General features: G+C 36.2%; 2 protein-coding genes across 7 annotated transcripts in view; one reads left to right on the top strand and one right to left on the bottom strand.

The window, feature by feature from the left end:
• LOC111044976 overlaps window positions 1-17,268 on the bottom strand; it is a 123,325-nt gene that overhangs the window by 29,496 nt on the left and 76,561 nt on the right. The window lies entirely within an intron of this gene.
• Window positions 1-17,268, top strand: part of LOC111050395 (potassium voltage-gated channel protein Shal) — a 517,077-nt gene that overhangs the window by 457,297 nt on the left and 42,512 nt on the right. Inside the window, exon 5 of one of the 5 annotated variants that reach the window (XM_039441494.1) lies at window positions 9,231-9,409. The exons of the other annotated variants lie outside the window; for them this stretch is intronic. Within the exon in view, the coding sequence (XP_039297428.1) occupies window positions 9,231-9,401 (171 nt within the window). The 3' untranslated portion in view covers window positions 9,402-9,409. The remainder of the gene's footprint in view (window positions 1-9,230; window positions 9,410-17,268) is intronic. 5 annotated transcript variants of the gene reach the window in all.

The following is a 17,268-nucleotide window of genomic DNA, read 5'->3' as shown; positions in this document are numbered from 1 at the left end:
GCTAGAAAAAAGTTTTTCCCGTACCGTTGTTCAATTTACAGACAACGCGAACATAAAATCAATCTTCTACTATTGTCAAATGATACAACACCGAAAAAATGGCATTATATTCTGATAAACATGTGTCAAGGGTATAACGGATTGTCACGGCTACTGAGTCATCACTTGTCTTTGCATAATGGTCAAGTGTTCATTTGTCCATATTGTTTTAGCAAATTTACAACTAACCGGCAAGCAAATTGTGATGGAAAAACAAATCTAGAAAAACATATGGATTTGTGTTCGACATTTGCAATACAAAGAACAGTACTACCTGAACAGGGTGAAATGTTAAAGTTTAAAAATTTTTCGTACACACTAAAAAATAAGTACATTGCATTTGCCGATTTTGAAAGTTTTATTGTACCAACAAATAACGGTGAGGACGATGACAACGATGAAAATGTTGATGATTTGCTCGGAACTGATATAGGAAATAGCTTTACAAGGAAAACACAAAAACATGTTGCTTGCGGCTATGCGTTTATTATTTTAGACGAATCAGGTGAAATATTCTACGGCCCACGCGTTTATAGAGCTACAAGTGTTGGCGAGAAAATTATTGAGCAATTTCTTGATGAGATCATTGCCATAGGTCGAAACTGTTCCTTTGATATGCAACAAGAAGTGCCCATGATTGAATTAAATGAAGAACAATTATTAGCTTTTAACAATAGTACAGTATGTTTTTTGTGCAACGATGAATTTAAAGCCAACGAAATTCGTATTAGGCACCATTCTCATACAACAGGAAATTTTCTCGGTGCAACGCACAAGTCATGTAATTTAAATGCAAAAGCACCAAAACTATTAAACTGTTTTTTTCATAATTTTCGCGGATATGATAGTCATTTCATTGTTAAGGCATTAGCAGGACGAAAGGAGAAAATTGATTGTATTGCAAACTCATCGGAAAAATTCCTCACAATTACGCTAGATCGGGTACGTTTCCTTGACAGCTATCAATTCTTAAGCTCAAGTCTACAGTCACTTGTTGCCAATCTTGCAAGTGATACAGAAAACATTGATACTAATTTCAAAGTAATGTGTAAAATATTCAACGATAAAAATCATCAAAAACTTTTACTACGTAAAGGCGTGTACCCGTATCAGTACATAACAGATGCTGAAAAATTTGAAGAACAGCAATTGCCAGCAATTGACTCATTTTACAGTACACTTAGTAACACAGCATTGCAAGTAGAAGATTACGAGCATGCACAGAAAGTTTGGCGCGAATTTAACATAAACTCATTGGGTGAATATCATGATCTTTACCTTTTGTCAGATTGCTTACTGCTGGCAGATATTTTTCAAAATTTTAGGTCTGTATTTTTTGCAATTTACAAACTGGATGTATCACACTTTGTATCGTTACCACATTTTTCGTTAAATGCAATGTTATATTTGACTAAAGTACGTTTAGAATTAATTAGCAATGCTGATATGAACTTGCTCATAGAATCTGGTTTACGCGGTGGTCTGTCAGTCATTCCCCACCGTCATGCAGTCGCAAACAATAAATATATGGGCGCAAATTATAACCCAGCTATTGAAAATAGTTTTTTGCTCTATCTTGATTGTACAAGCTTATACGCACATACAATGATTGCCTACAAACTACCTGAATCAAATTTCAGATTTTTATCACAAGATGAAATTACAGCTTTAGGCGATTTTACAAGCATTCACGATGAAGCCGACACTGGCTATATAGTTGAAGCAGACCTGTCCTATCCAGTTAATTTACACGAATTACATAACAGCTTTCCCCTGGCACCCTTAAAAGATCAGCCGCCTTACAACCTGTTCTCTTCATATCAAACAGACAACACTGTTGCACTGCGCAGAGAAGCGGCCGCGCGCCGCCCGTCTCCCGACACCGGCACCGCCGCGTCATCACGTCTTTTAGCCACCCTTTATAATCGTAAACGATATGTACTCCACTATAGAAATTTGAAACTTTATTTAAGCTTGGGCATGAAATTGACTGCTGTACATAGAGTAATCGCTTTTCATCAGTCATACTGGCTTAAACCGTTTATTGATTTGAATGCACAACTGAGAAAGGAAGCAAAAAATTCATTTGAACGTACCCTCTTTAAATTTCTTTCAAATAGTCTGTTCGGAAAATTGATGGAGAATAATAGGAAAAGAATAGATTTTAAGCTAATTACTTGTCAGAAAAAATTGGAAAGTTTGATTGCAAAACCAAGCTGTAAACGATGGATTGTGTTTGACAAAGACATTGTCGCTGTACAAATGTGTAAAACAGAAATAAAATTAGATCGACCAATTTATGCTGGTTTTTCAATTCTTGATTTGAGTAAATTTACAATGTTCAATTTCCACTACAACATTTTCTTGAAAATGTTCGATCCAAGCTGTGTTAAATTATGCATGACCGATACAGACTCGTTGCTATATCATATCAAATCGGACGATATCTATGCAGTTATCAAACAAAATCTTCAACATTTTGACACAAGTGCTTATCCTGTCACACATTGTTGTTATAGTCAATTGAACCATGGTGTGCCTGGCACATTTAAAGATGAATTAAAATCTGCCATTATTACCGCTTTTTGCGGTCTTCGTGCAAAACTTTACAGTTTTGAATATGTACTAAGCAGTAGTGCTAGTAGCAGCAGTAGTAGTAATAGTAGTAGTAGTAGTAGTAGTAGTATTAAGGATAGTTCTTATGAAAAATTTAGTAAGCACACAGCTAAAGGCGTAGCGAGAACAATTATAAACAATAAACTAAGATATGATATGTACATGAAATGTCTGACAGATAGATTAGTTCAACGTGAATGCTTTTCACAATTACGCAGTTATTCACATGATATTTATCAAATATCGTGTGCCAAAGTTGCATTATCACCATTTGACACAAAAAGATACATTGAATCAAACGGTATAGATACAAAAGCGTGGGGTCATTATTTAATAGAAGAGAGAAGAAGAGAAGATATTGATAGGAGCAGCAGCAGCAGAACGGCTAGCGGCTCTGGTGTTATGCCAGACTGATCGCAGCAGTGAGAGAGAGAGAGAGAGAGGAAAGTGGAGCAAGTAGCTATTAGTGAAACCAGTTCATATTAGATACAACAAGCACTGCTCCAACACAGCTCAGTGTTGTGTCGAACACGAAGAAGAAGGTGGCAGAAACAACATCCGTCGAAGACAAAGAAGAAGAAGACGAAGAAAGATCGCTGTTGAAGACAGCAGAGCAGTGCTGCAGGTGTGACTGAACTCTAGCAAAAACAATCACGCACGCACGCACAAGCACGCGCGCACCCACATTCGTGTAGGGGAGAACAGAACGAAACCCCAAATATGTCAGATTTGCAACAGAAAATTGCTCAGGAATTACACCGTCCAGCGCGAAGAAAATTCAACAGACGTAAATATATATTAAAAGGAATAAAAGACCTCATTCAAATTGATTTAATTGAATTGCCAGAATTTGCTAGAGCAAACAACGGCTATCGTTATGTTTTGATTGCAATTAATTGTTTTTCACGTTATGCTTTTGCTAAACCATTAAAAACTAAAACAGGAAAAGAAGTTGAACGAAAATTAGCGCGAATATTAGTGTTAAATAAAGGTATAAAAAATGTGCAAAGCGATTTAGGTCGTGAATTTTACAATAAGGATGTTAAACAACTTTACATTATTACAGTGTATTTTCTGAAATTAAGGCAGCTTTTGTTGAAAGATTGAACCGAACACTGAAATCACTTTTGTATGAATGACTAACTGCTAGCGGTACGCAAAAATGGTTAAGCATTTTGCCGGACATTGTTTATCAATATAATAACACTATTCATTCAGCGATTGGCATGACACCGGCCAGTGTTAGACGACGTCATGAAAAGCATTTGATCATGTTACAGTTGAAAAAGACAAAGCAATCGCCGCGTACAGTTTATCGACCAAAGTTTGCATTAGGCGACGTAGTGCGAATAAGTAAGTTTCGTCAGGTTTTTGATAAAAGTTTTAGATTAAATTGGTCGCCAGAACTGTTTATAATTCACAGTGTTTATCCCACACAACCGCCAACCTATGTAATTCGCGATCTTAACAATGAAATCATACAAGGCAGATTTTATAGTGAACAATTGATGAAAACAAACTTAACACCGTCCGAACAAAATACATATTTAGTTGAACGAATAATACGAAAATCAAACAATAAATATCTCGTTAAATGGTTAGGCTTTGATAAAACTAGCTGGATAGATAAGAGTGATATTATTACTCCGTCTGTAAAACAGAAGAAACTGCGTGCAACGCGCAAAAATCATTAAATTTATTTGCATATTGTTTCAGATATGATATAAACATAATGTCAATGGCAATGGATGCGCCACTGTTGTTCTATTTGCTGAATGGTAACGATGCGTGTAGTGTTATTAAAAGAATAATTGATCTTTTGTGTACGCTTAAAGCGATGTGTGTAAAACGTGTTGATATTGAAAAATGCTTTCTAGTTAGCTTATGTAAAAAAACATTAGGTAATGTCAGTGTTAATGTTGATGATGATGATGATAGTAGGTATCATTTAAGTATATGCTCATATAACAATGTATTTTTAAAAGATGCAATTCAAAATGCAAGCAGCGTATTTGATGTAGTAGATACTTGTATCTGTGCTCAATTTTCTATGCAACTAAACATACTTTACTCGCAAATTAAATCAATAGACTTTAATGTAGCTGATGTTGATGAAGATGATGATGATGATAAGAAGAAAGAAAAGATATTAATTTATATTTTAGATTATTGCATGTCAATGGCTAATCTTAATTAATGCGTGTGAAGCGGTGACGCTGCTGCTAACAGCTATACTGTATTATGTGAAAGGGAAAAACACACGCTTTGTAATAATTTACAATTTTTTATAATATTAGCAAAAAACACTGTCAACTTTGTATGTATTATCACTGTCTCAGATTCGCCGCCACTTACCTTACTGCAGCTGTCAACTTTGTATGTATATTTTCACCTTTTATGTATGCAGCTGTCAACTTTGTATGTATTTTCAACTTTTTATGTATTGTCAACTTTGTATTTTGTAAGATATTGTCAACACACTTGTTTTAGCTGCTGCTAAATTTGTATGTATCTAGTATTTTTAATAAACTGTGAACATTGTATGTGCGTGTTTTCTTCATTCATAAACCGCTTGTAGTATACACACACACACACACACACACACACACACACACACACACACACACACACACACATCAGATGTAGCGATGTTAACAGCATAGTTGAACTGTAGACACGCATGTGTAAACAGCAAGCACGCGCACGCAGCAAGAGTTAATGATTAGTTGTTATTATTATGATGCCAGCAAAAGAGTCAATAGCAATAGTTAACTTTGATAATCTAATTGTAGATACAAAACAAGTGGGTAAAAATTGTCTAGATAGAAAAAAGCATGGTGAGTTTTTGCCAAGTTCAGCTAGAATTCTAATTTGTGGTGCATCAAATTGTGGAAAGACAAATGTACTGCTGAATTTAATATTCGATAAAAATGGATTAAAATTCAAAAACCTATACTTGTTCAGTAAGTCTTTGTATCAGGAAAAGTATAAATTATTGGATGTTGTTTTTTCAAAACTCAAGTGTGTAAACTACTATAAATCTGACAACATTGAAAGTATACCGCAACCGAATGATATTGACACTCATTCACTGATAATATTTGACGATTTGAATGTTACACATGTGCCGCAAATACGTAATTTTTTCACAATGGGCAGACACAAAAGCATAGATTGTGTGTACTTAATTCAAAGCTATGGCGCAATTTCAAAACATCATATCAGAGACAACGCAAATATGCTGATTATTTTTAAAATGGATATGCACAATTTAAAATTAATATTTAGAGATTTTGTTGGAACTGATATGACATTTGTTGCATTCAGAAATCTATGTTCAGATGTATGGCAAAGCGGTGGCGGAAATCATAGTTTTATTTCAATTTTCACTGAGTGTAAACCAGATTCTGGTAAATATCGTAATTGTCTTGGTAAGTATATTGATCCAAGTGTGTATAGAAGCAGCAGCACCAATTGACATGTGTCAATTCTCATCATTTTTTGTTGAGCCAGTGTAGGTGAAAGAACTAATTATCGTTCTACTACTAGCAATATGCGTAAAATTAAATTAAAAAGAAAAAAACAAAGAGGAGGGTGAGGACGTGGACGAGGACGAGGACTAGTGCAACGTGATCATCATCATCGTCATACTAGTAAAGTAATTGACAGGATAAAAGGTTTGCGTAAGTCAATTATTAATAAACATAGATCATTAACTAGTATGATTAGGGAAAATGATTCGATTAGACAAAAATCATTAGAACCAATTATCAATCCACTAAAACAATTGAAAGATACACTTGTACAACATGCACACACTAGTAGCAGACTTAAAGAAGAATCAGAGGACGATGAGGAGGAGGAGGAGGAGGAGGAGGAGGAGGAGGAGGAGGAGGAGGAGGAGGAAGAGAAAGACACGGGCAAGGAAATGGATGTGGATGAGGGTTTGATTAGATCTAATGTAAGTGATATTTTGAATAAAACAACAACAACAGTGGATTTTATTGATGAGTATATTCGTGAATTTCATAATGAAAAACTAAATAATTGTATATCTTATGGTATATGTTATGATAGTAAACTAAATGAATACTATATGGGTGTAAAGGATATTAGTATTGCCAATGGTTATTTAATTATCGACAATAATAAGTATCGTTCAACAGTTGGTTTGTGTGAACTTCTATTTAAAAAACAGCCTGACCAGAAACTGTACACAGAACGTGATTTAAGAAAATATCGTAATATATTGCAGCTTACCACTGCTCATTTAGATAGGCGCGGTTATGTAAAGAGAAATACAGGCTATAAATCACAAATTATTCAATCTTTATTTCCATCGAGAAGTAGGAAAACAAAAAGATCCAGGATTGATGATGCAGCAGCAGCTGTTAGTGGTATGGGTTTTATAAGAAATGAATCTACTAGTCGACAGTATGTCTACTGGGATAATCCAAATGAACTGATAGACAGATTAAATATTCTGCTTTCATCACAGCAGGCAGGAAATAGATCACATTCAGTTGAAATAGCTTCTATTATTGAAGAACTGAAAGAAAGTGGTATTATATTAGGTGGCAATGTTGCTTTTAGTCGTTAGTATGTGTTTAACACTTGACAAGGATAGAGATGTCGGGCAGTAGCGCCACTGCTGTGAGTAGTACAATAGATCGATTTGGTAGGACACATCATGTGTTTAATACAACAGCACCGCCACCATTAGTTTTAAACAGTGGTTGTGAATCATCAGCAGCAGCAACATCGTCATTAGTGGCAGCAAGTAGAGAATATTTAGACAGTAAACTACTTGAATTATCATCAAATATATTCAATAAACTTCAGTCTGATCCATTGTCACCGCTAGTTAACAGAGAATACTTGGACAGTAAATTGCTTGAAATATCATCAAATATATTCACTAAACTACAGTCTGATCCATTGTCGTCGCTAGTTAACAGAGAATACTTGGATAGTAAATTAAAGGAAGTTTCAACTAGTATAATCCAAAAACTACAGTCTGATCAATCATCACCGCTAGTTAACAAAGAATACTTGGACAGTAAATTGCTTGAAATATCAACAAATATATTCACTAAATTGCAAACTGAATCATCTGATTTAGTAGATAGGAAATATTTAGACAGCAAATTACTTGCAATATCAACTAGTATATTCAAAAAACTACAGTCTGATTTAATTACTAAAAAAGTGTTTAAAAGTAAATTGCATTCAATGTCTGATATATTGAAGGAGATAGCACAACAAAAACAGTATTTCGATTCACAATTGAAAACATTGTCTAAATCAATTAGTGATGATATTGAGGTAAAGTATGTTAGTAGGTCGTTGTTTGATCAGAAATCAGACGAATTGAAGACATTATGTGAACAACAAAGTAAAAACAATAGTTTAAAACATGTTGATACAGATTTGCTAGAAACTAAATTGAAAGAATTAAAAGACAATCTACTTGCACAAACTAAACTTAACTTTATTAACAGGCAAGATTATAATTTGAAAGTAGTTGATCTAGAAACAACATTCAATATTATGTTTGCTGAGGTGCAAAAGAAACTTGATGAAAAAAATTTAGCTTCTCACCAAAAGCTAAAAGATGACATTATGCAGATGATTATGAAAGGTGAAGATTTTCAGAAATATTTAAATGAACAGTTGTTCAACTTTTCATACTATTTGATTGCACAATATGTAAAAAAGAGGTACATCTTTGACATGAGTGAAGCTGTACAACATAATTTGAATTCTGATCAGGTGCAAGAGTTGTTTTTGAAAAGAATGTTCAGTGATAGGCGACCAAGTGATGCAGGAAAAAAAAGAAAAAAATATGACTGGGAAATAGATTAGTAGTGTAGTTTGAGAGTTTAGTGCTAGTAGTGATATCTGTGATTTTAAAGATTTTAAATGTGGGATATTTTTAATATGCTAATTGGCACCACTTAGAAGCAGGTGTTAGGATGACTGGGGCAGATGTTTTTGACAGTTGCAAACACCTGCTACAACAAAGATGGCCGTCGGGGGCACTTCCTGGGTAGGGGAACCTCTTCCTATTGGTTGGGGGCGGGGACTTTGGTGGGGGATGACTGGGGCAGATGTTTCTGACAGAACACCTGCTACAACAAAGATGGCCGTCGGGGGCCTGGGGAACCTCTTCCTATTGGTTGGGGCAGGGACTTTGGTGGGGGACAAAATGGCCGACACTAGGGAAGGGGGGTGGAGGGCCGCCATTTTGGCCACGCCCCCTCGCTTCCTATTGGCTGGGGGCGGGGCCAAAATGGCCGACTAGGGCTGGGGGGTGGAGGGGGAGGAAAAAGGGGCGTGGCCACGCCCCTTGCTTCCTATTGGTTGGGGGTGGGGCCAAAATGGCGGACTAGGGCAGGGGGGGTGGAGGGGGAGGCCACACCCCTCGATTTCTATTGGATAAGCAGCTCTCTCAAAACACCACTACTTATCACCTTCCATCCGGAGTTAACCAGTTTGTGGCTAAGTTAGCTCCAAAATTTTCTGGGCCCTATGAGGTAGAGAAAATGTTGAGTGTTTCAGTTGTGCTGTTAAAGTGTGCTGCCGGTAAAAAGCTGACAGTTCACGTGAAGGATGTCAAGATTTTGCCACCCCTTCCCGAGAACGAGGAAGACGAGGATGGAGGAGTCGGCAGCGACGGAGGAGCCGGTGCCACTGAAAATGGAGATGGGAGGATGAACCACGTAAACAGGGTGACGCTGCTATAACTAATAAGGTGAGAGGCTAGAAGGAGTAAATAACATCAAAGTTGCAGAGAATTTATTTGGAATTAATAGCTCAGATTTATTTGTGGGGTTCGAGGAAATTGTTTACATTAGCACAAGTCGAAATTAATGAAAATATTAAGATATGGAAATAATTATTTCTTGTGAAAAGGAATTCATAAATAGTAGGCCTATATGAAGGTAGAGAAGGTAATAGCATAGTCCGTGTAATTTTTCTTATCAAAGAGAGTTATATTTAAGCTGAGTGGCAACTCAACCATTTCAGTTTAATTATCCAAATAATCAGTCTTAAGGCTTTATCTGATGAGTCGGAAAAATCTATAGCTATCATTTCTTCCATACTCAGTGAAATCTTCACATTTCCAGTTCGAAACTCCTAACAATTTTGTCGTTGCCAAGCACGGGCTAATATAGAATTTGAATCAAATTGTTTTCTAATCATCAGACATAGTTTTTAAACTTTATAATGATTTGTGAATATTAGGAGAAGATTATAAGTCAGTCTATTCTGAATAATATTTATCCATGAGGTAATGGTTCAAATAATCGTTGAAGTCAGAAAATGAAGCTGATGGTAGTTGCTCTAATCCGTAGTGATTAAGAAAATTACGATGCAGTAATTAACAGATGTTATTATACTGTAGGATAAAAGTCAATTACGTTGCAATGGATAAGTCAAGATGTACTACAGTCGTGTTTTATTAGCAATGATTCGATTTCTCTAATATTCTTTTTGAAAATAAAACCTGCGGGCCAGTTATAAATTGAAATAAAATCTTCATTATTTCAATTCAAAACAATTTCATGTTAATTCGCAGAATTTCTTGTGCTGTGCTGTTATAGAAGCAGTCGAGTTTGATAAATCCCGGATTATTCCTGTTTTCTCCAGATTATTGGAACCTTTCTAGCCCACTTCAGTCAGTCTGTTGTTAGATCTCAGCTAGTCAACATCAGGCTACTCCATTTAACTCTAATCAGAATCCCTGGCTACTTTTTTTTCAATTTCAATTTTCAATTTATTAAAACACACAAAACAAAATAACAAAGAATTACAAAACAAATAAAATACAATAAAATGTTACAAATATAAAAAACCATGGGCTTTGTGGTTGGAGAAGAGAAAAAAAAGAGAGGAAGATACCTAGCCAACTATGGTTTCCCATGTAATAGGCAGGCAAAGAAGAGAAGAGATAAGTGATGAGGAAAAAAAAGAAGGGAGAAATGGTGGGAAGGAAGAAAACAGAGGAATAGGTACGCAAAATAAAGGTAAGCGAGTCCACTGAAAAATGAAAAAAAAACTAATGAGAAAACAATGCTGGAGCAGAAATCTCGAGTCATATATCTAAATGGAAGAAGAAATTACTGTATGTCCAGTTTTTTATATCCAGTTTAATTTTTCCGCTGATCTTATTGTCCATGAGAAAGTTATTTGGAATGAGGTTTATTATTTTAGTACCTATGTAAATTAACTGCCTCCTTATACATTCAATATTAGTGTTATAGGTTACTTATTTGTTAGCAGTGGTCCTTAGATTATAATAATTAAGTGTAGAGTTTAATGTGAGAGGAAAATCGGATCTATATTTTATTAAGTACTCAATTACGGTTTTTATGTATAATTGAGTATAGTCATGACCTCAAAATCACTAAAACCATATCCGCTGGATAGAACCTGGGTTTGCTTAATATAGTTTTAAATTATCAGTTTTTGTGCTACAAATAATTCAGCAATATGACAGTTGAAACAGCCACCCCAAACAATTATGCCATACTGCAGAATTGACTTGAATAGAGCATGATACATCATTTTCAGGTGGTTCTTATTAAGAATTTTGTTAACTTCCCATTAACTAATGAGCATCCCATTTAAGGTTTTCATCAATTATGATTCCCAAGTACTTAGTATTATTGACTTTTTTAATGGTGGGACAATCACAATAAATTACCCAAGTTTTAATTGCACTGAGAATGGAGTCTCAAATCTTGATTCTCGTTGGGCTGCCCTACTCTATTTGCAGAGAAAATAGAGTAATTAGTTTTTCCAATATTTAAACATAAGGTATTCTTATCTAACCACTTCTTAATTGAAAGCATATTATTTCCAGCTATGGTATGAACTTCCTTCCATAAATTACCGTGAAAAATAGCTGCAGTATCATCTGCAAAGGATATCACAGTTGAGTTTAGGAGTCTTAAATTTAAAAAAGGCATTTACATAGAGTATGAAAAGGATGGGAGAAAGTACAGTACCTTGAGGAAGACCATAAGAAGTTAAGTTAGTTACACTAGATTGATCATTTATGGTTAGGGACTGGGTCTATTACTCAGATAGCTTTTGAACAATTTAAGCAAGACTCCTCTGAAACCATAGGACTCTCTAATTTATTGAACAAAGTATTATGAGGTATTGTGTCAAAAGCTTTGCGTATATCCAGGAAGACCGCAATAGTTTTCTTATTGGAGTTTATTTTATCAGATAAAGTATTGATAAATTTTATTAGAGCGTCAGATGTACTTTTACCATTTTGGAAACCGAATTGGTTCTTGTTGATTATTCTGTTAAGATTCAAGAAAGAAACAACTCTTGACTTTATAAGTTTCTCCATTATTTTAGCAAGGTTGCTGATAAGACTAATCGGTCTATAATTACAGGGATTAGTCGGGTCACCTTCTTTGAATAGAGGTTTTATTTTGGCTGATTTGAGGTGCTCGGGAAAATATCCCTCCTCAAAGTATCTATTAAAAATGAAAGAGAGAGGTTGCAATATAAAATTGGCTATTTTATTCAACGCAATATTACCTAGACCATCAATACCAGGACTGCAGTTGTTCTTTAGATTTTTAATAGTTGCCTCAACTTCAACTGGGCACGTTGGTCTCATAAAAAACGTATTATTGATCTGTATTGCAGGAAATCGATCACCATTATTATCAGGGAAATTGATAGTTTGAGCTTGTAATTCACCCACAATTGTGAAATATTTGTTCAGGGAGTCCTCACCTATAACTTCGTTTATGCACTCCCACAACTTCATGCTGTTGTTATTACAATTTTCAATTTTCCCTTTATAGCAGACTTCCTTTGCATGATTTATGATCTTATTCAAACCATTATGATAAGCCGCATATTCATTTTTTAAATATTGTTATTAGGATCTCTTCTGAGTCTGGAATGCATTTTAATAATAATAATAATAATTTCTCTGGATGTTGGACGACACATCCAGAGGAGTTTATTCATAAATTCATACATACATTACATTATATTAGATATTTTTTAATATAACAATATTCAGGGTTTAGAAAATGATACCTCACTATATAATAATTATATGTGTCGAGGTTATCATCAAATTAATACTAATTTATGCTACAACAGATAATACAAAAATTCCAAAAATCTAAAACTATATCTATTACCCTAAGCATCACCTAGTACAAAGATACTGAACCGAGGTACTATTTTCTACCTATAAATTACCTTATTTGAAAAGAATACTACTTAAATCTAAATCCTACTCACTATTAGTTCCTCACTACTTTGTATCCCAATACTGAATAACCAATGTCTAATTTTTCTTTTGAAGCTATTGAAATTTTCCTCTCCTTTGATTTCTAATGGTATTCTATTGTAGGCCCTGAATATCCTAGTGATCTTTGCCCAAATGCTGTATTCATCCTTGGTACTTCTTGGTTGTAACGTTCTCTTATTCTAGTATCATGGCTATGATTTATGATATGGTTCCTATTTTGATGTTTTTCATATACCCTAATAACAACAATATATACAATTGCCTAACGCTGAGTACTCTATTTTCTATAAATAATTCTACAGTTGGAAACCGGATTTCCCTGTTTCCCATTATTTTCAAAATGCGTTTTTGAGTTCTAAATAATGGATCTATAGAACTGAAGTTAGCTGCACCCCAAACTAACAGACTGTACCTTAAAAGAGATTCAACTAATGTTAAGTATACAGTTTTTAACATTTCTTTGTCTATGATACGCCTTAATTGATAGAATTTGTATATAAGCTTCCTTATTTTGGCAGTTGTATATGTTATGTGCTTGTTCCATTTCAATGAATCATCTACTATTATTCCTAAATACTTTATATTGTCAGAGCGTTCTATTAGTGGGCAATTACAATTATTGTTACTATTTCTATCACAATTATGAAGCTTCATTGTTGTCATGTGTGGTTTTGTGCTATTTGTTAAAGAAAAAGCTAAAAATTTTGTTTTTTCTGAATTTAATGACAATGAATTATTTCTTAACCAACTAGTGATTTTTGTTAGTTAGTCTCTGCTGTTTGGAACACTTCTTCCCAGTTTTTCCCTTGAAAAAGGAGTGCAGTATCGTCAGCAAAGGCTACAATAACTCTACCTTGAATTTGAATGGAGCACAACTCATTTGCAAAGATCGAATACAAAATTGTTCCTAAAACTGTTCCTTGAGGTATTCCAAACTTCATGGAACCCTCTGCACTCATATGGTTCTCAACCTTTGTTTTTTGCTGTCGATTGCTGAGGTAGGATCTGAACCATTCAAGTGGCACTCCTCTTATACCTATTGCCTCAAGCTTTTTTATTGATAAGTCATGGGAAACAGAGTCGAAGGCCTTTTCTAAATCTAAAAATACTGCTAGACATTTATTCTTTTCCTCTAAATTGCTAGTTACAAATTTTGATAATTCTAGTACAGCTAATTCTGTACTTATACCTTTGCGGAAGCCAAATTGGTTAGGAGAAAGAATATTATTAATTTCTAAAAAGCTTATTAATCTTGATTTAACTAGTTTTTCTAAAATTTTTGATACATTGCTAATCAGTGAAATAGGTCTATAATTACTAATAATTAGTTTATCACCTGCTTTATGTATGGGTCTGACACAGATTTGCTTCATTGCTCTTGGAAAAGTACCATATAACAAGCTCAGATTGAAAATATGAGTTAAAGGTTTTGAAATTGAATCTTCTTCCTTTCAAGGTCCTGTTATCTAATCCATCTAGGCCTGGTGCACTATTGTTGTGTAAAGAATCAATTGTGTTAATTATTTCCTTTTCATATACGGGGAAAAGAAACATATTATTTGGTACATGCAATTCTGGTACATTATCTGCTATAATTTGGTTAATATTTTTATTCAGACTCTCAGATATTTTGTTAGCCATACTCTCTCCAATATTAACAAAGAAATTATTTACATGACTCAATAGTTCTCTAGGATTATCTTTCAGTGTGACTATGTCACCATTAATTTTCAAAGCATTCAGTTGTATATCCTTTTTCTGATTTGAATCTGTAGCATCCTTGATTATTTTCCATGTCTTCCTTACATCATTGTTCGCTTCATTTAGTTGCATCTTGAAATAATTTTCTTTTGTAGTTTGGATGAGTGACGTCAGTGTATTTCTGTATCTTTGGTAGTAGTTAGCGAGTTCTCCGTTCTCTGGGTCCTGCTTCCTTCTTCTATTTAGAGAATCCCTTGTTCTTATAGCTGAGATAAGTCCTCGTGTTATCCATGGTTTTATGCTCTTGATCCTCTTCTTTTGTCTGTAATGATGTGTATTGCTCTCAATATGTTTTTGTAGAATTTCTAGGATCTTTTCGTAAGCTGAGTCTGTGTTATTTGACTCAAAAACCTCCGTCCATTGTTCCACTTGCAGTCCTCTCCTCAAGCCGTTCAAGTTGACAGATTTACAGTTAATTGAGAGTTGACAGTTAGTTGAGCTCTGTTCATCCCCATTTGTTCTGTCTAACTGATGTTCTTCCAGTCCAAGAATTGTAATGAAGTGGTCTGTGATACTCAAGTGATATATGATTGGATGGATTTTACTTTTACAGTTGGTCAACATATGATCCAAACAAGAAGACGTTCCCGCTGTTACCCTGGTAGCCTTTTTAATGCAGCTCTTCAGACCGTGTTCACTCAATAAGTCGCAATAGTCATCAAGTTGATAATGGTGATGTGACTGTAGCATATTAATGTTGAAGTCTCCAGCGCAAATGATAAGTTGACCTCTCAGTCTACCAAGCACTGTTTCAAAATCCTCTAAAAACTCTGTTATGCTGGCGTAGGAAGGTGATCTGTACACCAATATATATGTACTGCCAATATATTATATCTCTCCTTTGATGTTTGAAGTTGTAGATGAAGAACGTTGGCCTGTCTAATATTTAGTTCTACCGATTGTACGTTGAGATTTTCTTTTGCATATACAATTTACTCCATCATTTTGAGTACAATTATTCAAAGAGTGGAAAATATTGTAGTCCTTCAGTTGCTTCTGTGTATAATTTCTTTTGACCCAGCATTCTGTTAGTATTATTATATCGAAATCATAGGACATATCCTGTAGCTGAATCATCAGGTCATCGAAGTTCTTCCTAATACTTCTGATATTGAGAAAAAATACAGTTATATTAGAGTGTTGAAGAGCAGCATGGAGTTGTTGTTTATCCTCAACCACACTGTCCTCTATCTCATCCACGAAATCCAGTTCGTTTGCCACATCCAGCACATTATTATTACTCATCATCATGCTTATTCAGACGCACCCCTCCATGCTTGTTCTCCTCTATTTTCCTCTGCCAACTCATTATATATTTATCATCAAAGCTTAAGGAGGAGCTGGAGGAGCTCCATGACGTCCTGAGAAATATGGAGAGGGATACTCTCTTAGGCATACCCCTGGTGAGACGAGGGGGTATCGCTTTAGCAGTGGTCAACCAGAAGGCGACCATCCTCAACCTGGGGCACCGGACCACCTCCGAGGATATAGATGCTGTCCATGCAGTTACCCTGAAATACTGCAAGGTGGAGAGGCTACATTACATCCAGGTGTGGGAAGCAAGGTATTACCGGAACGTCCATGAGGGGTTCACACATTGGCAATGCAAGAGATTGATTGGCCACCAGTTGCTGCAGCTACTATCTGAGGACTCCATGGTGGAGGCAGCCTCACAGAAGCTCTTCACCTATTTCCCCAACTTGAAGACAACCCGAGACTGAGATCTGGTAACCGCAGCTACCCTCACAGCACCCAGATCCCCAGTCAGCACCACCAGGGCAGAAGAGCTGATGTCCTCGAACTCTACTGCTTCCATTTCCAAGATGGAAGTTCCAGATGTCCAGACTGAGGACGAAGATGCCCTCCTGGAGGGAGGTGGAGGAGGGTTCTTCATCTAGCCAGCCTACAGGATATCTGAAGAGGAGCATCCAGCGCCATCCTCAACTGCACCAGAACGGTCCCCATCAGCTTGTCCAACTCCTCTTTGGGTGCAAGAGAGGGGTCTCGCTGAGGCTTGGGGAACTGTACCTGTGGAGACACGCAACGCCACCAAGGTCCCAGCAGCCTCTGTCAACGTCAGTGACACACCACAACCACTTGTCATCAGGCCAGCTTCCGCTCATTCTGAAGCACAGGAAGTGATAGTCGTCTCTTCCAGGGGGGAAGAAGAGGAAGTGCCCCTGTCACCGCCCACCCGCTTGACTGCAGCCGACCGTGAACGGGGCCTCACCCTGGTTACTATTGAGGACAGGCCGATGGTGAAGGAAGTGATCCATCAGTCATTTGGAGTCAGCAAGCGTCCACGCACGGGTCGCCCGAGGGTCCAGGTCCATCTTCCTGATGAACGCAATGCATGAGTGAAGCCTCGAACACTTCTGGAACCGGCTTAGGCAGTGTGCAGGCACAGCCACCCGCAGGGCAAAAGTCCAGCCATAGCAGTGCGCAAGCATGGCGGAGTAAGGCAGTGTGAGAGCACTGCCACCCACAGGGCGAAAAGCCTGGACATAGCAATGTGCAAGCACAGCGAAAAAAGGCAGTGCGCAAGCACAGACACC

The sequence above is a fragment of the Nilaparvata lugens genome, chromosome X (genome assembly GCF_014356525.2).
Source record: "Nilaparvata lugens isolate BPH chromosome X, ASM1435652v1, whole genome shotgun sequence".
In the NCBI taxonomy this organism is placed as follows: Eukaryota; Metazoa; Arthropoda; class Insecta; order Hemiptera; family Delphacidae; genus Nilaparvata; species Nilaparvata lugens.
The sequence above is the reverse complement of the archived record's forward strand: the minus strand, read 5'-3'. Positions and strand labels throughout refer to the sequence as shown.